Genomic DNA, 23,878 nt, shown 5'->3' with positions numbered 1-23,878 from the left:
TATTGGAGAAAGAAAATTCTGTAGCTTTAGGCAGGTTGAATGATGTTAGTGGATGTTTGATTTTCGTTGTACTTGAGGCCTCTTCTCTGCCCACTGATTTGGGAGTTAGATTGTTAGCAGCAGTAGTTCATTGGGTTCAGATATTGAAGACTTTAGTATTTTTGGTGTTTTGCAGTTGTAGCAGTGTTATGAATACAGCTGCATGATGAATGGTGGCATCACGAAAGTAGTCCAAGTCTGATTAAACCAGTAGCTGCCCTTTCCAAAATAAATTCTGTTCCTTCTCGATGTTCAAGGGAATTAGGCAAAGAGAATTCTATTTGTTCTATTCTTGAGAGTACAATTTATTCCCATCTTAGCTCTGCAGGGTGGAATGGGTTAGTACTGTGTTGAGGACAACTTGCTTCTCTCAGATGGGAGCTTCTTCCTGGAAACAATCAAGTTCCTATCTCTTTATTCAAAAAAGACTACTAGGAAATAAGAAAACTTGTAACAACTTACACAATGGCACAAATGGCACAAAGTAACTAAATAAAACTAATGACATCAGCAAGCAAGCTCTTCCAATCTAAGCAAAATTGTTGGAGTGCATTTTGCTGTTAAAAATGTTGTGGCATTACTTCAGAACATTAAATAAACCACTACCTGTTTAAAGCCTAGAATTTGCACGTTTGAAGTCTGTCCCTTAGAGAGTATTTAAGGTCTGCACCTGCAGACCCTACACATATGTGCATACTTCCTTGAAAGAGCAAAAGGAAAAGCTTGCATTCAAACAGTCTGTGTGCACCTGTAGTTTACTTATAGTTAGTATGTGAGTCTGCATATTTTATAGCCCACTGTCATGTTTTGTGTAATCTTTGCCCCTGAATTATAAAAATTTAACAGGCTAAACCTGGAATAGAGGCTGGCCAGTGTCTGTTCCTAGACAGGTGGGTTGGGTTTTGAGGTTTCTAATTACGAAAAAAATCCCAGAAAGTTTTTTACCAATTTGTCTCAGGGACAATAACTATCTTTGGAGATTGAAAATCTTATTGAAAAGCAAATTATTGAAATAACAAATACCAAACACTTGGTATTCTAGAAAACAGTAGCATTGTTTAAATAGCCCTCTTAATTATTCGAGAGCTCCTCCCAGTCTTGTGGACTACATACAAGTCCTTAGAGAGTGGTGGTTATCCTCTCTGATACCAGTCTTAGCTTTTGTTTAATATTCTTGAGGTTTTCTCATGGAGGGTATAAACTATGTATGTTCAATGACCTGTCTCCCTAATCCACACGTGCACAGCTTTTGGTTTGTTTCAGGAAAATCTGTAAAAGCACAATTCATTTTCTCATTTTTTGTTCAGAACTGAGGGACTTGTTCCCCTAGGTTGTCAGCTTTGGGAATTTTGATCTAAAATGCAGAGTAGCTTTGTTCCAAACCACCATGTATGCAGATAAAAGATAATGAAGTAAGCTGTTTTCATTGCTATGGACTAAGAATCTATCAGGTTGTCTTTGGTGACACTGTGTGGGAAGAAGTAGCCCTGAGCTATTCTTAGCAGTTGCCGTCCTCTGCCCTGCTGCTGGGTATGTGAATTTAGAGTCGGTGCCAGGATGAGGTCATGCTCCTATAGCGCAGAAAGCAGCAATCTGGTGATGATTAGAAATGCGATAAAAGGGTACTTTAGAGAAACAATTGGGGTTTAAGGCCTGGTTTGAGGAGGTAGAGCTATAGAAAATGATGGAATATAAAGCTTAGGCTTGTCTTTTATTCGAGGTTGATCTTCTTAAGCAGGCAGAAAATAGTCATTTTTATCTACCTTTATAACCATCATGACCTCCTAGTTAGGTAAAAGTTTATAGAATACACCGGAAAGTACCGACTGTTCTGGGCTGCTGATGGGCTACCTGCTAACAGTGCTTACTAATACAAAAGAAATTAAATTAGCAATGATATATGGCAGTAGCCATTCAAGGCTTTGCTGAAGCAGCCTGACTGTATTCAAGCTGATCAACTCCAAGGAAACTTCTAGCAGCTGTAGATGACTGGAGTACAATGACTCCTGTGCCCATGTTCCATCCTAGGAAAAAAGAACTAACACAACTCCACACATCTTGAGGTTTCCTTGAAATCAAGAGATTAAAAAAAAAACCAAAAACCAAACTACATTCTAAGCTCTCTGGTTCCATATGCTTTGCATTTTTATTGGTGTAAAGCTGTGCAAACAGGACCATCGAACTTGTGCAGTAGAAGCATTAGCTTTTATGACTGTGGGAAATTAGTTTGTTCTAATGATATAATCCTAGTAAATTTTCCTGTATGTTTTTATTTGCAAGATACAGGATAGGTTAGTTTCTGAAGCCAAGTAGTCTTTGACTCATTGTTTGCAGGCATGAATTGCATCAACAAAATGTAACCATCTCCCAGAAAGGCAGGAAGTTTCATAGAAAGGAGAGGGTACAAGTAAAGTTGGCCAAGAAACAAAAATTGTGTTGTGAAAAATTTCAAGGTTGCATTGCTTGTTTTCATTCTGTATTGTGGCTTGGGAACAAAGTCAGACTGGAGTAGTCAATAGCTCTGTCTCTCATAGTCAAGGCCATGTCTGGGGCTGTGGTTTGAATGTTGTGCTTTGAGTCCTAACTGTGATACCAGTAGATACTATGGGTAATACCTTTTCAAAAATGCTGTTATATACATCTTTCTGAAAAAAAAATCTTCAAAATTGCTATATATGCATGAAAAACTTAGGTTGCTATGCATCTGTCTGAGGCTTATGTTCCCCAAATCTTCACCTTGAATAATGTGCAACCTTCATGTGAGTACGGAACTTTTCTGAGAGATGGGGATAAGAAAGACACAGGTAGGCTCAGAGGATGTCAGGAGTATCTCCTTGAATCATAGCATCATTTTGGTGGGAAAAGACCCTTAAGATTCTCAACCATTAACCCAGCACAAGCTCACCACTAAAACATGTACCTCAGCATCACATCTACGTGTCTTTTAAATACCTCCAGGGGATAGTGACTCTACTGCTTCCCTGGGCAGCCTGTTCCAAGGCTTGACAGCCCTTTCAGTGAAGATATTTTTCCTCATATCCAATCTAAACCTTCCCTGGCACAACTTGAGGTCATTTCCTTTTGTCTTATTGCTTGTTAGCTGGGAGAAGAGGCCAACCTCCTCCTTGCTGCAACGTCCTTTTCAGGTAATTGTAGAGTGTAATAAGCGCCCCAGCCTCCATTTCTATAGACTAAATCACTCCAGCTCCCTCAGCTGCTCCTCATAAGACTTGTGCCAGACCCTTCCCCGGTTCCCTTGCCCTTCTCTGTGCATGCTCCAGAACCTCAATGTCTTTTTAACTAGCAGCCTTCCAGCCCCTTTTCCCCCCAGGCTGTAGTGCCACATGGGGTTGCTCTGACTGAAATGCTGAACCCGGCACTTCCCCTATTGAGCCTTATATAAATGGCTCAGAGCCTAATATGAATATCCTTCTCTAATTACAGAAGTGTCCATATACTTTTTGGGAACTCCATGTTTATGTACCTTTACAGAGCAGACTTACAAAGCTTTTCTATCCTCCAGCATCAGCTATGACTGTTGTTTTCTGCCAGCGCTTTCCCAATGCCGTGTTGACAGAGGTGTCCTCCCTTTTGTCTGTGCTGTTCAGCTGAAAGCCAGTGTCATCTCTCTCCAGTGGTGTCACCCAAACATTGCACAATGTGCAAAAAAGGAAGATCTTGGTGCTTTTTCCTGCGTGCTTTGCAAAAGCACAAACCCAGGCATGGCAGACTTCTGCATTGCTTTGCATTTTAATGCCTTTTTAAATCACATGTGTAGCTGTAACTAATGACCCTCATGTTTAAAAGGTACTGTCTTCATAGGTAATGCAGATTAATTTGGGAACCCCAAATCTTTGGGGGGTGGTATATTGGCAGAGTCGGAATTGAAAGTCCCTATCAATTATCAGGTCTTGTTCACTAGTGATTCTTTTCTGAATTTATTTAGATGTGCAAAGACTTCTTACTCTATTCTCACCTCTGCCTCTTACCATTTCTGTAACCACATTGTGGTTTATCTCTTCCAGTTCCATTTTTCCTATTAGGAGCACTGTAAAAGTTGATTCGTTTGGTTTGGAGGGTTTTTTATCTCGTTTGTTTGTTTGGAAAGGTGTTTTTACTCACGTGCCAGGTTTACAGAAGAATTTTTTGAGAGCTCAGAATTTAATAGTGTTTTGCACCTTTCTTTTACATATCTTTATTTTCTTAGTAAAAACATGTCTCTGCCATACAGAGTTTTAGTTTACTGCTTCTTTTGTTGCTGGCAAAAACATTTTCAAGTCAGTGTGCAGCTTAGCTTCTTTCTGTCTGAATAATGAAACTAAAATGCCCAAAAGTTAATGATGAAGTGAAACAAATTAACAAATCCCATATGAAATAGAAAAAAATGGGAGGAAAGAAAAGTTGTTTGGTATTCTTCTCAAGTGATCTTAGAATTTTATTATAAAGCATAAAAAGTGTACAATATTCAAGTTGGAATCTCCTTTCGTGGGCAAGGTTGAGTACCTCTTAAAGCTGATTTTGAGGTATACTTTGTAATCTTATTGGAAAATCTGGTGATGACATAATGTGTTTTTAAGGCATGGCGCAAAAGGCAGAGAGAGTTATTTCTTGTTTGGAAAAAAGAGGGGAAAATCCCTAATTCCAGGACTGGGTTTTAGGATTGGCAGTTAAAGCACACACACTCATTTTTTTTCCTGTAATCTGAGCAAGTAACTGTCCGACATAATAATCATGGAAAAATAATCCCTCCTCTGTAGCATTTTTATAATGCTTTTCACTGTACCTGCACGCTCAGCCAGAGTGAATGGGGAAGCCATGTGTTAGGTGGGACTGCCACTGTCTGTCCCCTCTGCAGGATCGTATTGCTCTGCTCTGAAGACAGAAAGGTGAAGGTAACTGCAGTATACTGCATAAAAGCTGCAGCTTTCCTCATAAATTAGGCTACACACAAGTTAGTGAAGGCCTCATTCATTATCTGTGCAGAGGGATAGCCTGGCTGATGGCTGCCCTAGAACGAGATTAGGTGCACAATTGAAGGAAAAACAGCTCCGTGGAAGCTGGATATTTTCCTATCTGCTTGCCTTAATGAGTGTTCACCAGTGTGGGGGCCATGATCAGGGAGTATAAGCTGCAAGCTATATTTTGGCTTTGTCTTTTAAGAAAGCAGCTGGTACACCCTCCAAAACCAGCACAAGCGTGTACCAACTGTGAAGCTGATACAAATCCAAATTCTTGACTGTACTTGAACAAAGTGCTGTCTGTTTGAAAACCTGTTTAACATCCCCTCTGAGACGCCAGAGTGCTTTATTGCTATTTCATCTTTGAGATAAATACCCTGATTATGATAAGGTTATTTTCATAATAAGGAGGCAGGATATAATTATAACATATAGGATATTTGTCTTGCCTTGATCCCTCTTGTTGCAGAGAGTTTAGGCTTGCCACACCTGTGATCACTGTAAATAGCTGCAGTTGTTGGAGCATGGTTGTAATTTTGTGGAGTAGGCTGGAAAAGTGTAGTTTAACCTGATGCACTTTTTATTATATGCATATGCCTGTGCAGTTCCCAGCACAGAATTTGGCCCTTCTCGAAAATACCTTTTGGCATACATCAGTTCAAACTAAGCCAGTAGAAACTAGCCCTTAGCTTTGGCTGAACAGTAACTCAGTCTTGTCTGGACTCTGTTTTTGGTGAAGTGGCAGGAAAAATCTCAGTTCTTTTTTAAGTCAACTCATAAAAAAATATTTCTTACTTTACCATGATTTTTTAAAGCAACTGAAAAGTTTATATTCAACAGTTATGGTTTTAGAGTAGGTTTACAACTAAATAATAAATATTTGATGAATGAAAGCATGTCCATAAATGTTACTGTGTTGAAATGGACTCTACTTGGGAACCAGAGTAGTGATGTAGACAGAATAATAAATAAAGAAATTAATTCAACTTTTTCAAGTTTCTCTTTATTAAAAACACAAAATTTCAAACTTTTGTTCCAATGGTACCAAGCTTCTCTATTGCCAATCTGTGACTTCATGTTGTGAAAATTGAGCTCTTGAGACTGTAGAGTTATCAGCAAAGAGTTTTGCATCCAGAAGTACTGTATATCCCATTTGTTAAAATGTTTTATTTGCTGTGATCACACTGAAACTGGATTTTAAGATATTTTTTCTGACTTAGCAGTCTGTAAAGGCACACAGACCCCCCCTGTGTTTTACTAGACAGGCTGTATTAATAAACTAAATCAAGTTTCAATAGATTCAATAAACTAACCATACAGAAAAAAAAAAATTGGGACAGTTATTTTTCAGTCAGTTTTCCAATGCATCTGGAAAATGGCATATAGACACATACTGTTGTTTTTTCTAGCAAGTGCATATTAAAAAAAGGTGTTAGTATTTTGTTATATGGTCAATGGCATTTAAATTATGTGTTTTGCAGATAGGATTATATGTCTTAAGAAAGGAGTCTCAGATATTATTGTAGGAAATTAATTAGGCCATACTTACTATTTGGTTTACTTGGTTTACTGATTGCAATGAGTAGGAATTAATCTTCTTTATTCCTTATCTGAATAGATAGAAACACAGGTTTCTCATTTTTTCATGTCAGCTATTCTTAACAGAACAGCTCTGTCTCTTAAAATGAATTTTAACTTGAATGGGTAACTTCAAAGTTCATGTAATTTTCTCCCTATTTTGCTATGGTGGTCTTAAAACTACTATTACGCCGCAGATCAGCAACTTACTTTTTTCCTTGTCCTTTGACACTTTTACTGAATTTATCATTCTTTTTTTCTTGTAATGCCTTTCATCTCTGCTGTCTTTGATACCCAGTTGAAGATGGGAGGGGTGTTTGTTTGCCAAGAAAAATTACATTCCTTTTATTTTTACTCCTTCAACAACTTTCCATTCTGAGTCTTTGCACTTTATGAATACTGTCTAGAAAGGGATCTGTGGCAAAGTCTACAACTCTGTGCATGTCAGTACCTACCCAAAATCTTCATACTTATTTCCCTCTCCTGCAGTATGTAGTAAGATTTGCTGTGGCCTCTAGGACTGCTCTTTCAGAGTGCAGAACTAGAACTGCATAAAGTGCAGTTGCTATCTTCTTATAATTACAAAAAAGTTTTATTGTGTTAGTGCTGAATGAGCTTGCTCTTATTTCACATCCAAGTAAAACTTGCTGTGCTTGTTTTTATAACAAAAAGCAAACAAAACCTTCAGATTTTATTTTGTTCTTTTCTTTCTCCTTAGCAACTCCTCATTTATTTACCCCTACCAACCTCTCCCACCCTTTAATCACTTTTCTCTGCATTCCAACACCTTCCCAGGCTGCTTTTCAACTTACTGTTTATATCATACCTGTAGCTCTCATTTTCATTTATGCTTTTTTTTCTCACATTGCCTTCATGGCAAAAATTGTCAGCAGCAGTTGGTATGAAATAAAAATATCGGTCTGACCTTTGAAATTAATTAAATTGCCACTAATCTACACATTATCAGTGTAATGCTGCAATTGTGGTGCACTAGGCTTGTTAATACTGGTCTATGTGTTGTTGGCAATAGTAACAACATGCAAACTGTGATTAGTGCCTTGCATCAGCCATCGTTCAGAGTGACCTCTTGAGAACTAGCTGTTTATATGATACAGGATCTCATCTTAGAATCCATAGCTGAAATCAGCAAAATAAATATTTTTAAAAAGGTTTTTTTTTACATATTTTCCTAATACAGCCATCCACTGTGAGAAGTTTGTCTCATTACCTAAAAAGAAAGATGGTTTGCATTATTATTGCAGGTTGGAAAGAAATAATCTGAGACAGTGCACGTCACCAAAACTTTAGATGAAAACCAAAGCTTTCATCAAACTGTTTTGGTGTAATGATGCACACTATCACAATGAACCAATTAACATATGTAGCCTTTTTTTGTATGCAGAAATTAAATTTCTTTTGTTCCCTTTATATTTTCTAATATGGCATGCTGAACGTGCCACAAAGCAGTGTTACTACTGAGCTGTGCATTTTGTGCCCTCCATATAACTCCTAGAAGGTGACTTCTGTCTTGTTAAGAGGTGCACTGGTCTGCAAGCGGCTCGTGCTCAACATGCTGAAAGGATACACTAATGCTGGCATTCAAGCCGAGCTGACCAAGTCCCTTGAAAAGACTCTTCTCAATACCAACTGCCAAAGTTTCATAGGAGAGAGTAGTAACTTAAGCAATAATCTATAAAGCAAAGATGTCAGAAGGATATAAAGGACTTCGCTGGTAGACATGTAAGCAGGCACAATTTTTGCAATTGTTGGTACAGAATGATGTGTCTTCAATCTGCGACACATGTAGTGTTGGATTCATTTCTATTTGCTTCTGGAAAAGAAAATCTTCCTCTTCTGGGAAACTATTCATTGCAAAAATGAATATGCAGAGGGGGAATATTTATAGAAGGTGAGAAAATACTTTGGGTTTCATGAGGAGTGAATAATGAATAATTCAGTCAAGTGTAAATGACTTAAAGGGAAAATGTCTGTGAAATGATAAGCTACCTAGTAAATTCTTTTCTGTTAGGCAGTAAATCAGCAAGATACATGCCAAAGATAAACTTGCACTTCAAAATTATTCTAAATCAGGATCTTAAACATTTGGCCTTGTGAATTGTGAATGGAGTTTATTCAATTTGTGCATATAGTTCTAGATTGTAGAGAAAAGAAAATTGTGTTCCCTTGCCACAGTGCCTTTGTTCTGTTTTACTTCTGTTTTAATATATTGTCATCACTCTTAATCTGGAGAAGTAATTTTTGAAATCTTGGTTTAAAATTAGGTATTTTACAATTTCACATATCATCATAAATCATGAATGTTTGGGTTTGTATTTCATTGCAGCGGAAAACAGATGTGCCACTTCAAATGCAGTAACATGCACAAAGTGTCTTGCTTTGGGTCCAGAGTGTGGATGGTGTGCTCAAGAGGTATGGCATTTTGCTTAATTACATTTGACTTTATGTTTTAGCTCTTTCTGATCTTTATAAAGATAAAGACCTTTAAACTGGGAAAATTATAGTGAGAAATAGCAAGAAAATCTTTAAATGACCCCTAGAGACAGAACCTGAGAAATCATGTGAAATACATTTTGTTTCCAAAAGAGAAAATGCAATCTTTTATTTGGAAAATTGCAGTAATTTTAAATAAAGTGAGACCTTCTTAATGCATTCCATCTGGTCTGTAGACAGCTTTGGCAGACTTACAGTAGCTTCGAGATTTTAACAGTTTTTGGCTTTGAAAGCAAAATTACTTATCAGTACTTTATATTAAGTCCTTATCATATATGAAAACAAGTCTATACATATATGTCTACTGCATTTAGTAAAAGATTGTACTAACAGTGGAGTTGACTTCAGCTTCACATTGTATTACGATCCTATCACAAATGGAAAAAATTATGCTTTTCTCATTTTGACACTGGAAACTATCAGTTCTGAGACTTTGCACAGAAGATAGATCTTAGGTAGCAAGAATTATTCTGAAATTATTGTTACTTTGCAAACTGTAAGAATATGAGAATTTCTGGTTTTGTTTGACAGAAAACACATAACCCTGTTGATAGCATGATTTTGAGTAATCACTTCAGAGGAGCAAGCTTTTGAAGAATATCACTGGCAATCACAAGCTCATATGCTCTTTAAGCTCATGTGGAAATTACCAGTGGTAGCTTTCAGGTTAGCAGAGAAGGTAGATAAGTTCCTGGGGTGTATCTGGAAGAGATAAGTGTAAAGCAGTGGTAATATCTGAGATATTATGTCTTGGAATCATTAACTTAGTCTGCCAAAGGTACAAAGGCTGAGTAATGCAAGGATGGGTAGAGGCATGCAGGGCAGGGCATGCAGGGCTTGTTTTCCCAGAGGAAGCTTAGCACGTGTAGATGGCACAATGGATTACAGTGTTCATTATTCAAGCCCCATGTTCTGTCTTACAAAGGGCAAAGCTTTATCCTCCTCCATCTGCATTTATTACAGAACAGCATTTCCATAGCATGCAGTGCTATGGAGCTGCAGTAGGTCCCCTTCTAAGTAGGCACATGGACTTGGCTGGTTTCACTTCTGCTCTGCTTGTCCTGCTTCACTTCTTGAGTCAATCCTGAGAGCTGTTCATGGACACCAGGGCTTTCTCAAACCCTCTTGGATAGCTGGCTCATCTACACACTATCCATGGTTATGGAACAGCATAACCCATATTATTGCAGATGGAAATATTGCAATGCAGCTTAGCCTGCCTGCTTCATGAGGAAAATCTTTTTAATAAGATAATCAGTCCTGAGGAAGTCTTGATATGCTTTGAATTTATACCCACACACTGTGGACCTCAGAAAACACTACAAATCTATTAGTCATTACTGGTGACAAGAGTAGCTAAATTCTTTACACATTTAAAAATCTAGCTTTTTGAAAAATATACACTAAAAAGAGTATATAAATAGCAGTAACTTTAAAAACTAGTTTCTCATGTTTTTAATGAGGAAGGTTATAGAAAAAATATATCAGAGATAGACTACAAAACGAAGCTTTGAAATTTGAAAAAAAAAGATACAAAACTGTCATATTTCATTGTCCAGCGGCTTTCTCTAGTCTTTACAGGGTCTGGATGATTATTTATTATGTAATACACAGTTGGCTGTATTTTAGATTGCTTATTTTCCCCATTTGCATCAGAAAGATCAGAGATTGTCCTTTGTTTTGTTGGTCTTCAGCTTTGAGTCAGATGGACCAATACTTTGAAAGACTACAAAAGATCTTGTCTTTTTTTTCTTCCCCCCCCCCTGCCCCGCATGTTCAGAATTATATTAATCATCAGATTAGTGGTCAGGAAGGAATTTTGCATTGGATCATTTTGGCACAATTTTTGACAACTTTTCTCTTTCAATGCAGAAAAGGATGGGTTGCTTCTGACATCATCCTTTTACTAATCACATTTCTGCATCTACAAGGGCTTTTTTATGTTGGTGACATCCTAAACTGTCCACTCCTGTAATTATACATGGTTTCCTCTTTCCAGGAATTGAAATGATGTAGTTTAGCAGGTCTTTGGATTTTGTGTAGTGGCATAGACAAATTCAGGGTGGCTAAATCTAGAGCTGACCTCTGGTGTTCCTATTAAATATCAGCCTGAGTAACATTACCAGTGGTTTCTTCTGAAAACTAAAACCTGTTTTGATGTTGTGGGACCGATGTTTTCTTGCTAAAATGAGCTCATAGCATAGCACAGAACTTTTTTTAGTGACATAATAACAGTGTGTAATTTCCTTTTTCTCCAAAGTCAACTTGTTCTGATTATGCAAGATCCTATTTCTCATTTTAAAATTTTCTGTGTAGAAAAGAGTCAATGTGCAATTAGATTTAACTTTAATTTAAATATTGCATCATTTTCATCATTAAAAACATATGGCTTCATGAACTTTTTCTATAATTTATGCAATTATAGTAGCATATTTTATTGTTTCAAAGACCAATATTTTGTTTTTCTTCATCCTTTGAATTTAGCACAGGGTTTTTTTCAGCTCAGATTGTTTTGTACTTTTTGTTTCTTATTAAACAGGATTTCATGGCTGGCACAACACAGAAGGGACGCTGTGACACTGTTTTCAACTTAATGAAAAGAGGCTGCCAATCAGATTTGGTTGAAAACCCCACGGTTCATGTCACAATACCTAGTGACCATGAAACAAATACACAAGTGACACCAGGAAAAGTTTCAGTCCAACTGCGTCCAGGTTGGGTCGTCTCTAACACATTGATATTATAATAAATTTAAAATAAAAACAATACTTCTAAGTACAGATATTTTGTGAAGAATCATCTGGAATAATGATTTGGAAGAATGATGCTGTAGCATTGTATAGGAGAACTGTGAGTGTGTATCCTATATTCAAGTATCGTCTTCACCAAGAATTATTTCTGTCAAGCACAGTTTGGAATAATGCAAGAAAAAAGTGGAAAGGGAGTTTTAGGTAGTCTTTCCTGTTTTCTTCTGTGGTTTCTTGATTCTTTAGCCACTTACACTAACAGTTTTGCCTTACATATGTATAAACCATTCCTTCTGAAAGTAGAGTTATAATCCCTAAACTCATAATTTGATAAACTTCTTAATTATTTCTTTACTTTCAAGTGCATTGACTAGACAACTAGAAAAATACCAAAACTGTAATATAAGAAAATACTACATTCCTGAAAAAGGCATAGGTGTTCACTGCCTGAATTTTTTTATAACTATTATATCTCCACTTGTCCTCAGCACAAGTCTAAATCAGTGTTCATTCTCTGTCTCTAAAAAGGCTGTAGCCAAAAGCAAAAGTGAAGGTGATATAAAGGGATGCAGGGTTATCTTCACTCAATAAAATTCAATTTATTTATTTTGCAAGGAATAATGGTAGAAAGAAATATGTGAGAGGGATCAATCTTTGTCCGGAAAACATTAAATATTTAGGAGAAGTATTTTGCTGATCTTTACTGTAGAAATGATCATTTTTTGTCAGTTACGAGGGGGAAAGGAGGGATCTGCATGTGTGTAAAGCACAAAGGATCTCTGGTTTTCACACTTTAAAATAATAAAGCAATCAAGGTAACATCAGCACTTCTCCTTTCCTCAGTCTCCTTCCAAAGAAGTGACTCATCTCTGCTTTGAGAAAGGGTTTCAGGAACTGACCTATCTCTAAGCACCGTCTGTGATCACATTTATTTCCAAAGGCACATTAGATTCATAGGAAAAAAATGTTAGCTTTCTCAAATTTGGTTTCATTAACCTTTTTTTCCAGTAAATAATGAAATTAAGTTTGGAGTTCCTTATGCTTTGTACAAGTTCTTGCATCAGGGTGGCAGAAGAATGAAATTTCAAGGACTCCAGAAGAAAAACTTTTTATAGATAGATATCTTGCCTATATTTTCCACCTCAGGGAAACACACAGATATACGACTATAGATTTTCCTCAAAACAGACATTTGATACAGTATAATCATACAGAACAAGATGCTTTTGTTTTGATACTGGGGGATTTTGTCACTGTTTACATATACTCATCATTTAGTATTTATGTGGGAAAAAATAAAGGCTGCACTCAGTATCTCACTATATGCAAACTGGAGACCTGCAAGGGTCATTTACAAAACAATTCAATTTACATTGGCAAAGAAGAAACATAAATTACAGTGCACTGAAATTGTTTTCCTCATGCAAGACCTAATACAGACAAATCCTGACATTTTCAGATGGATTATGTTCAAAGACCATTGGAAGAAAGTACTTTGCATATTTAAATTTTCTGAGTCAGATCTCTATACTGGATGTACCTTTTGATAGATTTTATTAAAAACCTACATAGTTCTTCTGTAACATCTTCCTTCCTCCTGTCCTTTGCTGTATCTTCATCGCACAATACTGGATTAGATTCTCGAGTTATTACATGAAGATCCTAAACTCATTTCTGCTGTGAGCTCACACTTTGGATGACATAAAAAGATGGCTGATTTGAAACTGTGCATTCCTGTACCTACTTTGCCCATACAAATCACTTCAGTCATTTTGCTGATATTGCAGAATATTAGACAAGAAAGAATGTGAGGACTGTGTTGGCAGCTTCCAAAGCATTAGCATCTATAATCGTGAAATAAGAATTCTGTTTTGTATATGCCAAAAGATGGAATTATTTTATTATTAAAACATTTTAAATATATATATATATTTTTTTTTTGATCCCACTGAGCTTTCTCATCAAATCTTTGTAAGCAGTTTGAGATTAACTTGTATCATTATTTATGTGAATTTTTGAGGCTGTGCTGTCCTTGTGGTGTGCATGTAGTTTTAGATTCTGTCATATGACAAACTATTTCCAGGATACATTTACATACTTTGAAGTGACAACCTTGAAGTGACTGACCCCAATTTGTATGCAGATCTGTGTCCTTTGTGAGCCACAACTGCTTTTTGTTATAATGCCAAAGGGATTGCGTAACCATGAATTTAAAACAAAATGTGGAGAAGTCAGATTTTTACAATAAATTGCGCAGCGGTCCTGCAAGAAAAAAACCCCAAGATGTTCTCTAAAACAGACCTTTATTGCTTATTTTTGAATGCTTCTTCAAGGTTTCATTTACTCATGGGAGATTTTCTTGTTTGTTTGTTTTTCTCTTTGCTGACACAAACAACTTTGTGCTGAGGTTGCTACAAAAATAAATGTATTTTTAAGCATGTCCATTCAAATATAGTAAATAAACATATTTGTTTCTTTTTTTAATCAGGAAGTGAAGCAAACTTTATGTTAAAAGTTCGTCCTTTAGAGAAATACCCTGTGGATCTTTACTATTTAGTTGATGTCTCAGCCTCTATGCACAACAATATAGAAAAGTTAAATTCCGTTGGATTTGCTTTATCTAAAAAGATGGAGAATATTTCTCTTGATTTTCGACTTGGATTTGGATCCTATGTGGATAAAACTGTGTCACCCTATATTAGCATTCATCCAGGTAGAATCCATAACCAGTGCAGGTATGTAGTCTTTTTTACATTTACTGTGGCACTGAGACGTGTATTTAATGACAGAAATATGCATTATACGTATTTATTTTAAAATTCTTCAGAATTTATCTTTGTTTCCTTTTACCGTGGTTCTTTGACAAGTCCCTAAGAAAATGCTGAAAATTGTTTTACAGTGATTACTTCTGAAACACCTGGTGAATTATTTCAGAAAAACTCTTTCTCTATCAGAAGAAAATATGCTGTATTTTCTTTAGCAAAATAAGCCAAAACCCATGCTGCTTTGGTTGTGTTTTGTATTTCATTTTAAATATTTGTGTTTTGTATTTCATTCAACTGTTGTGTTTTTCATTTTTTTTGGGTATGATACCTAGATTCATCATAAAGTTTTTTACTTTCTGACCTAGGTACTTCCTAGTGTATGGTCATGTATTCATTCACTCTTTCGTGAAAATTCTACTTGCGTCAACATGATGTGGTTTCTTTCAGCACATTTAGTGAACATAAGTGATTCTCTGATCTGCTTCTACAGTTCTAATGTGAAGGGGCTCCTCTTTTAAATACAAAATATGTTCTGGCCTGCATTTCTTTGTTCATGCCATGCCTTATATACCTTGGGTTCAACACATATAAAGTGAGGGATCACTTCCAAAACCCCCTGGAGAACAAGAATGTACACAACAAATTCAGAGCTGTATAAATCATAGTAGTTGGAAAAGTGAATATTAATTCTTCATACTTTCTTGTTTGCCTTTCCTGGGAGGACATGATCCAAAGTTCTATGACGTCCCTAAGTAACCTTTGTGATTTCAGTAAGTGTTGAATTGGTACCTAGTAGAGGAATTCATTCTAGAGATGTGACTATCTATGGATAAAACAATCATCTAGACCATCCATATATAGTGAGTGGATATTGATTAGCATTTCTAGGTCACAATCTATTTTGCCTAAGAGGAGACATCTGCACAGGTATTGCTCCTTTCAATGCCAGTTTCTCTTCTTTGACTGTACCTTGATTTGGAGGAGAGCAGGTTACAGTCTGGATGCAGTAGAAATTGAGAGAGTTGAAAGCTGCCCAGCATCTCTGAAATGGATGAGCAGTTCAACTTGTGCCATAAATCACGGCTGTGAATGGGTCCCAGGTCAATGACCTGTATAAGTGCTGCTTCACTAGCTTACCTACGATAAAAATCAGACTATCTCCCTTATGCATAATGTGAGAAAGTATCATTTGCTATGATGTTTCTGAAAATGGATTTTCTTATCTCTTTGATGAGGTAATTATTATTAATATTAATATTAATTTTGTGTACAGTTATGTAACACTAGTGGATATAGGAACTCAGATTTCTTTATAGTTCAGTAGCCTGTGTAGCAACCTATTAAAATTTCTTGCTGTTACAGTATGATAGTCCTTTCTCGGGATAATGAAAAGCAAAGTTGTACCACACTGTAGATATTCCAAAAGGGTTTATATACTCCCTGACATCATACCATCCCTCTTGCTACATTTTTTGTTCTGTATGAAAACTACATATATACTGTTAACATATTAACTAAGTTATTATGTACACAATTCCATAAATACAAGATAATGTACATTTTTTGTAGTTAATTGTATCTACTTCTCACTGAACTTAGTCTCACATGGAATTGCTCTCTTTGGAACTGGAAGTGTTTCTTATTCTGTGCTACCTACATCTTCATTAATACCAGGATTTTATGGGTTAATGGGGATTCAATATTTTCATCTCCTTCAAAGGAAAAATAAGGCTTTTGATTTGTTTTGTTTTTGTGCAGTGATTACAATTTAGATTGTATGCCTCCTCATGGTTATATTCATGTGCTATCCCTGACTGACAATATAGCAGAATTCAGAAATGCAGTGAATAAACAAAAAATTTCTGGGAATATTGATACACCTGAAGGGGGTTTCGATGCGATGCTCCAAGCAGCTGTGTGCCAGGTAAGAAAGGAGCTTATTTGCAAAAGAGTAAAGAAATAGTAATTCAGGCACTATATATCTAGATACATATATATAGAGAGAGAGATAAACTGGTGGTCAGTGTTTCTGAATTCAAAATGCTAGTGCTATGCCTGATAATACTAAGATTTTTTTCCTCCTTTTCCATTATTTCCCTCTTAAGTATAAATTTCCAATTGAAACTGAAAAAGGAGAGCATGAGGGAACGTGTTTTGGTATTGGTTATGGATCTTCAATTTCTGGCTTTAACCATCCTAACCAGCTAGGATGGATGATGAAAGCAACTGCTTCTTGTTTGAACAGATACATGTATTAATTTCAGTCAATGATGTAATTAGTTTCAAAAATCATTAAAGCACTGCTTGTGTTCCTCAATGAAGACATACCGTTTGACGTTTCTTCTCCTTAAAAACTTGAAAATTTAATGAGATGTTTTACATAACTGCTTGTGTAGATAAGGAAAACAGAATAACTCCCATGTTCTCAGCTTTTAAAAATTTCAAATTTTAAAACAGTACAAATCAACTAAAAATTAACTTTTGTGTATTGATAAAATTTCATCACAGTGTCTCCCATGTAGAAAAGGATAGAAAAGATCTGCATCAATAAGTCTCAACCTGTAAGCATATTAGATAAAGAGAGTTTGTTTTGCTCTAGAGAGCTATTTTTGGTTATTGCTTTTCTTCTTATGCATATTAATGCAATACAAATTTTGAAATTTGGCTGATTCGTGAGTTTGGTAATGCTCTGTAAAGTATTCAACTCCCATTCAAATGACAATCTTGGCGTGTTTCTCATCTGTTAGAATTATGTCAGGACAATTGTTTTATCTTTCTGTCTTCGCACTATTTTTCTTTGCAGTACAGTATCTCAAGAACAAAAAGTAATCCAAACTATGCTAAAAATGAATAGTTTGGTCCAATTTTATTTTCAAATTTTGATGAACAGGTAAGTAAAAACCACTCTTCATAAACACTGTGATTGAAACTGTTACAAAAAATTATTCTCAAACTTTGGAAAAATTCCTAAAAATTCAGTGTTTCTCACTGGACACATTCCACACTTATGACATCTGAGTTCTAGAATAATATATGCTTCCAAGAACAATAGAATGAAACATTCATGAGAATGTGGAGGCTTTCCTGGTAAGTGAATTGTGAACTAAATGGATGGGAAGTATGTGCAATTCGTAATGACCATCATGAACTATAAATTATATTAATGTGCACTCATTTTGCCTACAACAGACCTTTATAACTTGCTCCATCTTGCTTTAACCAATGCATCATAGTTACAAGAGGTTGCAGGTTAGGACATGGAGCTACTTTAAAATTTAGATTGCTGTGACATATGTAGGTAGGAATCATAGAATCACAGAACAGCTCAAGTCAGAAGGGACCCATAAGGACTATTGACTCCTACTCCCTACTCCTCACAGGATTACCTAAAACTAAACAAGTCTCAAGGTGGCAAAGTCATATGATGGAGTCTTAGGAGAAGAGGTTTTTACAGTGCTGGAGCAGAATTTTCAATTATTTAAGACAAATTCTCTTTACAAATAAAACTTAAAATACTGCTTCTTTAGGGGAATGCTGTCTAGGAGTGTCTGAGGAAGACTGTTGCCTAAAGTATAAGTTGGAAAAGACATGACACCCCTCTGTACTTGTTATTTTTGCTGGCTTGAGATATTTAATCCTCATTCAGAGACAGTAGAGAGTGAAACTGAGAAGGGAGCTAAATTCCTCTCCATGAAGAAAGGAAGGCAGAGAGTAAGTCACAAAGTGTGGCTGTGTACGTGGACTGTACTGCAGGTACATGTTTCACATGAGAATTGTAGAGATTCTGTGTCATAAGAAGGAGATAAAATGGAAGCTGTGAAAAAGTAGATTGAATAAGCAAGAGAGGGAATAATAGAAAAAAAAGTATTATGTGTTTCCTGTGTGAGTCAGAAATTTCATTATAATCAGGGAGATAAATGTTTCGAAAATACAATTTGGCATCTAAATCAATTTAGGTATAAGCTTACTCTGCTGCATCCTTCACATCACCGACTTCCTAAAAGGCATTCGATTCATCCTTGAGGCCACCACTTTGCTATCAATCCCCTAAGATGGTAAATAAATGTAGCATTTTGCTACTTAGTAAGGAATTTCTCAATTTATAATTGTATTAAGGCTTTCAAACTTCATTTTATTGATTTGTGATTGCATACTAATGCACTTTCCAGGAAATATTGTAGGAAAAGGAAATTATAGAGTGATGAGAATATAAATCAAAGTAAAAATAGAACAGAGTGCCAAGTATCAATATGGATGAATGCATATTTACTGGTTGTAATGCTTCCTAGAACCCCAGAGGATTTTACAAACTATGGGCTCTGTATTTATACTTAGTAGGGGTATATGCAATGTGGCAGCTATTATCAAGCCCACTACATAAAGCATAGCTGGCATGTATAGTGGGATGTTGTTCTTTAAAAAGCAAAGAAAATGGTAAATGGAAAAAAGCAAAGAAATTTGTAGTTTTCAGATGTAGTACATTATGTCTATTTCCACACAAAATGCTTTAAATAGCCTGGTTCTAAATGCAGTGCTACCAGGCAGTGTAATACCTGAAAGTGGTCTTTCATGTTAATTTTTCATTTTGTTGTTGATTACTTTAGAAGATAGATAGCTACTGCTCTCTTACACCTAATTTTGTTTTCTTTGTAGAGCCATATTGGATGGCGTAAAGAAGCAAAGCGACTGCTTCTTGTGATGACAGATCAAACTTCCCATCTGGCCCTTGATAGTAAATTAGCAGGAATTGTAATTCCCCATGATGGAAACTGTCACTTGAAAGATAATGTGTACATCAAAGCTACAAGTATGGTAAGGTCATAGATTTTGCCTTCAGAGAGGCAGTGCAAAACTGTGTAAAAGAGGTTTTTAGACTGCTCTCAAAGCATTGCTTTTATTTCAGTTATTAATGTTTTTCCAGGTAGGCAAGTTGTGAAATGAAAAATTGGTCACCTGGCATATGGACATTCTTTTTGTGCGAACTAAAGTATTTGGCATTCTTTTAGTGTGGACTAAAGTATTTTGGACTAAAGTTTGAAAAAAACAATACACAGCAAAGAAGAATATGTTGTGGTTTGATGTGGGTTTTTATTAGCATAAAAATCACACACATTTTGTATAAAATATAAGTAAAAAATGTGTGGTGTGATATTTTGTACTAGTAAAAGCTGGTATTTGTTGGATTGTACAATCTTGGTCACAAGACAAAGGTAGTGGCTATGGTTTATGGTCAGAGGATGCACAGGAGTGTTGATTGAAAGGCTTGGTGAGAGTAAACCAGAGGGCACACAACAGCAATGAGATACCTCAATGGATGGACTAGCATTAAATGCATTCAGATTTCACAGTAGAAAGCCAATGTGTGGTAATACAAACCTCTGCAAAAAGTTGCAGCAAATCTGCTGTAGCAAAGTAAGATGCCTTCAACAGATTTTTTTAGCTTTCATAATATTTTCTTCAGTAATAGATAGTCTGAAGTGACTGAAGAAAGGAATTTTTTTTTTCCTAAGAATTATAGGTTTCAACTGCTTTGGGTATTTTCTTAAATAAATATGAATTGTTTATTTAAGAAACATGAATCACTGCTTAATTGCAATGTAATCCCCAGAAAGCAGAAATATGAGCTGTGGTACAATTAGAGCACATTGAAGTTTTGTTCTTGGTGCTGGCTGCTCTTAGTTAAAGTGTACAGCCTGTGTTCAGCCAGAGCCAGCAACGTGGAAATGAAGTCAGTGAGGGCTTGTGTAAGTGAGGTTAGAGCTGAATGTAATCCCGGCAACTGTTATTTACAAGGATGGTGGAGCAGCAGGAAGAGGGTGCTGGCTGTTGTGTTATCGTGAAATACAGGAGGTTTCTGGGAAGCAGTGAGTGTTTGGGACCTTGCTGAGCGGAGGAGGGAGATCAGTGTGTGCTAACAGGAAGGTTATTTAGGTTTCCGTTTATCTGACGTTCTTGCATTCATATACTCCCTCTGTCACCTCTTGGATATTTCCTCACAGATGTCAGAATTTTTTTTCCATTCTAATCAGTCTATTCAGTTTATTCTACTTAGAGCAAATAATCCTAAAACTTTTCTTTCCCAAAGCAGAACATTGCCTGTTTTTCTTTCTTTTTAGTTTTCTTAGTTTCAGTGCTATAAATCAGAGAATGTTTGCTCTGCTTATTAAATAATTGCTAAAGGTACAAATCATTTTTGGTGTTCAGGATTCCTTCGATAATAAAGATATTGTCTGTTTCAGGGGAAGAAAAAAAACAAAACAACAAACTGTATTTATTTTCTGTCCAACTTTGGGAATTAATTTCGGTTGCAACTGGAGAACTCACCAATGGAAAATAGGACAAAATTAATTACTATGCAGCTATGATAGATTGATGGCTGACTGAAAAAAAAGGTGTTCTCACTGATATTTTGCATTCTGGTTTGATAGATCATAATTGAACTTTCCCATATGGAAAATGAAATCTCCTTGATGACTACTACTGATGTATTTTATGAAATTGGTTTTTTTAGCCACCCAAATGAAATTATCTTGTAAGATTAGATCTCTGGTAGAACATTTAGACCCATATGTTTTTTGGCTGCTAACCCCTTTTTCTTTCATATGTGCTAATTTTTGCATGCCCACATGTTAACAGTAGGCATCAACTTAATACTATGAATTGCATTTTCTGGAGCAAATTTGATGACAACACAATAGTGTCTGTAAGGGAAAGTGTGCTGATTTCTTGCTTTTTTGGTCTCATCCATGGTACATGTGATTATTTTATTCATAAATATCCAACTTGTGTGTATTTTATTCGATATCCAACTTCAAATGTGTGAAATCAGAGGGCTGGAATAACTATTTAATATTTAAATGAAATATCATGAAAGTCTGTCAGTCTTTTAGAAAACATAATATGAAACATATTTTTGGGGTTTTTTTGTATCAATACAATTTTGTTTGGCTGTGCTAAATTAAAGACTTCTGCAATTACATTGTTTTCCTGTTTTGATTCTTAGCTTTGGGTAGTCATGAGAAGATTGTATTTTGGCATATTTTTATTTCTTACTTGTGCCAGTTTAGAGACTTTGCTTTATTTATTTGAATAAGCTTAGCCTTTATATCAGAAATGTTTCCACTTAGACATTTTTTCTGCATGTTTCTTTCTAACTTCTGCTAAGTAGTCACAGAAAGGCCAGCAAAAAAAATTAATGACAGGAAAGAAATCTAGTCTCTTTTATTTAGATCTGTGCTTGGTTGACTCCCTTTCTGAAATGCTTAACATTTGTATTAGTTATCTTCTCAACTTAACCAAGTAAGTTAATATAATAAAATGAATGATGTAATTGAAACAAGAAAGGTGATCTAAAATTAAAGTACATTTACCTGAGCAGTAGTGGGAAGAGATAAGATGAAAACACATAAGTTACAGCAATGTTTTTGCAGCAAGCGAAGTGAGGCTCCATGAGTGACCACTGGTATGTTATGTCATCTCTTTACATGCTTAAAATTCAAAAGCTGCTGTGGGTCTGTTGATGCTTTGGGCTTTGTTTGGTTTTGGTTTTTGGTTTTTTTAACTTAATTCTAATAAAAATAAACAAGAAGCTGGACACTCTGTTGATAACAAGTACATGGAAGTTCAGCCTTCCTTGTGAGCAGAGGTAGTCTGGGGATCCTGTCCCTGCAGCTCTTGCATGTCTGTGGGTGTCATAAGCTCCATCTGAGTAAGTTTTTGGTTTATGAAGGGTTGGAAAGCTATTTTTGATACTCCTGATTCCAGAGTTCATCTAGTAACTGCAGAGTTGCTGAGGAGCCATTCTGCTGGAATTCAGACAGATCTAGTATCATGTGCTAAGTAGGAGGACTGACATATTTTGCCACCATCTCATGATCTCTTGGTACTGCCCCTGTCATTCCCATGTTTATGGTGCAGGAGGAGTTAGCAGAATGTCTGGCTTCACTTGTGTCCTGGGACCACTTGGTGTGTCTGTGAACTGCCAGACAATTGCATGTGGCCTGTAGGGTTGTGCAGCACAGTGGAGACCCCACACCTGTGCTCTGTGCCTTGGAGAAGGAAGGAGGGCTTAGCACTTTGTTGTAGGCTACTCTCTCCAGCTGGAGCTGTAAGAAGGCCTGTTTAATACTGCGCTACCTTTTGTCAGTTATCTTAAGGAATATAATGTTTTACCAAAGCGTTGAAACGTTGAGAGAGGAATATACTCTGGCCAATATTGAACTGAACCAAAAAACTCTTTTGTTCTCTCTGTACATTATACAGGCTCTTTATCATGGTGCAATATGATGGTAAATGGATTTTGCTTTCTTGCATAAGACTTCTTGGTCTCTGTTGTCTTGCTATTCAGATTATTGCTGGTAGGGCTGTTGACTTGTAGGGTGCCTTAAGTAACAAGGGACAATCTGAGGAGAAAGAAATTGTTCAGGGTAACAGACTGTGTTTGTGCCAGAGAGAGACAGTATGGGGCAGATGGATTAAAATACCAGGAAAAGAAAGATAATAAAAGTATGTGGGGGATAAAGGTTGAAGTACCTGACACAAGTGGAGGTGTCCAGATGAAATCTCTTTAAGTGGAATCACTGTATAATGTACAGTCACTTCTTTCTTTTTAGTCATGAATTTTAAGTGCTGAATTTACTTCTTGAGAAGTATTCACTTAAGGCTGTTTAATAAGTGGTGATTTTCATAAACAGTTTGGTTTGGAGAACTGGAGCTGGAGGGATCTCACATAACCCAGGTGTACAAAGCCCATGGAGACCACACAGACACACTTGAACTTCCCCAGATCTTGGATGAAGAGATAGCAACACAGCTCTTGTTCTCAAATCCATGTCAGCTCTCTGAATGAGAAGTGTAGAAGAGCAGGTCATTGGCACAGGACGTGCTGTCATAGGTACTCCACCAAATAGAACAGTGCATTCCTGAGGAGAGCTGTGAAACTCATGCCATCTTCTTGAAGCATAGGTGTGGTTAAGAAAATGTACCAGGTCATCATGGTGAGTACTGGAGTCATCAGTCCTTAGGTAGCGCTTGAACACACAGAGGAGAAAGCTGTCAGTAGTAACTGAGATAAGCACAGAATACTGATGTTGCCAGAACCTGATCCAGTGGCTGCATTTGATGCTAAAATAGACATCTGTGAATCAAACATTTTTAATTACCCTCCTTGCTGTTCCCAAAAGCACACCTCATCTCAGTGCTTCATGCTGTACTTTCTCCCTCACTTTTGTACAAGAACCCCCCTATCATTCCCTGTTCTAGATGGACCATGGACCACATC

The 23,878-nt window shown here is 36.4% G+C and overlaps 1 protein-coding gene across 4 annotated transcripts in view; it reads left to right on the top strand.

Annotated features, from left to right (window-relative positions):
• The window catches only part of ITGB8 (integrin subunit beta 8), a 50,241-nt gene that overhangs the window by 7,716 nt on the left and 18,647 nt on the right, over positions 1–23,878 (top strand). For all 4 annotated transcript variants that reach the window (XM_039710695.1, XM_039710715.1, XM_039710706.1 and 1 more), the window contains exons 2-6: positions 8,920–9,005; positions 11,626–11,800; positions 14,322–14,568; positions 16,357–16,522; positions 19,252–19,410. In XM_039710695.1, the coding sequence (XP_039566629.1) occupies positions 8,920–9,005; positions 11,626–11,800; positions 14,322–14,568; positions 16,357–16,522; positions 19,252–19,410 (833 nt within the window). The remainder of the gene's footprint in view (positions 1–8,919; positions 9,006–11,625; positions 11,801–14,321; positions 14,569–16,356; positions 16,523–19,251; positions 19,411–23,878) is intronic.

Source organism: Passer montanus, unplaced genomic scaffold (genome assembly GCF_014805655.1).
Source record: "Passer montanus isolate IOZ18808 unplaced genomic scaffold, ASM1480565v1 scaffold10, whole genome shotgun sequence".
In the NCBI taxonomy this organism is placed as follows: domain Eukaryota; kingdom Metazoa; phylum Chordata; class Aves; order Passeriformes; family Passeridae; genus Passer; species Passer montanus.
Note: the sequence above shows the minus strand (reverse complement) of the source record. Positions and strands in the feature narration are given on the sequence as shown.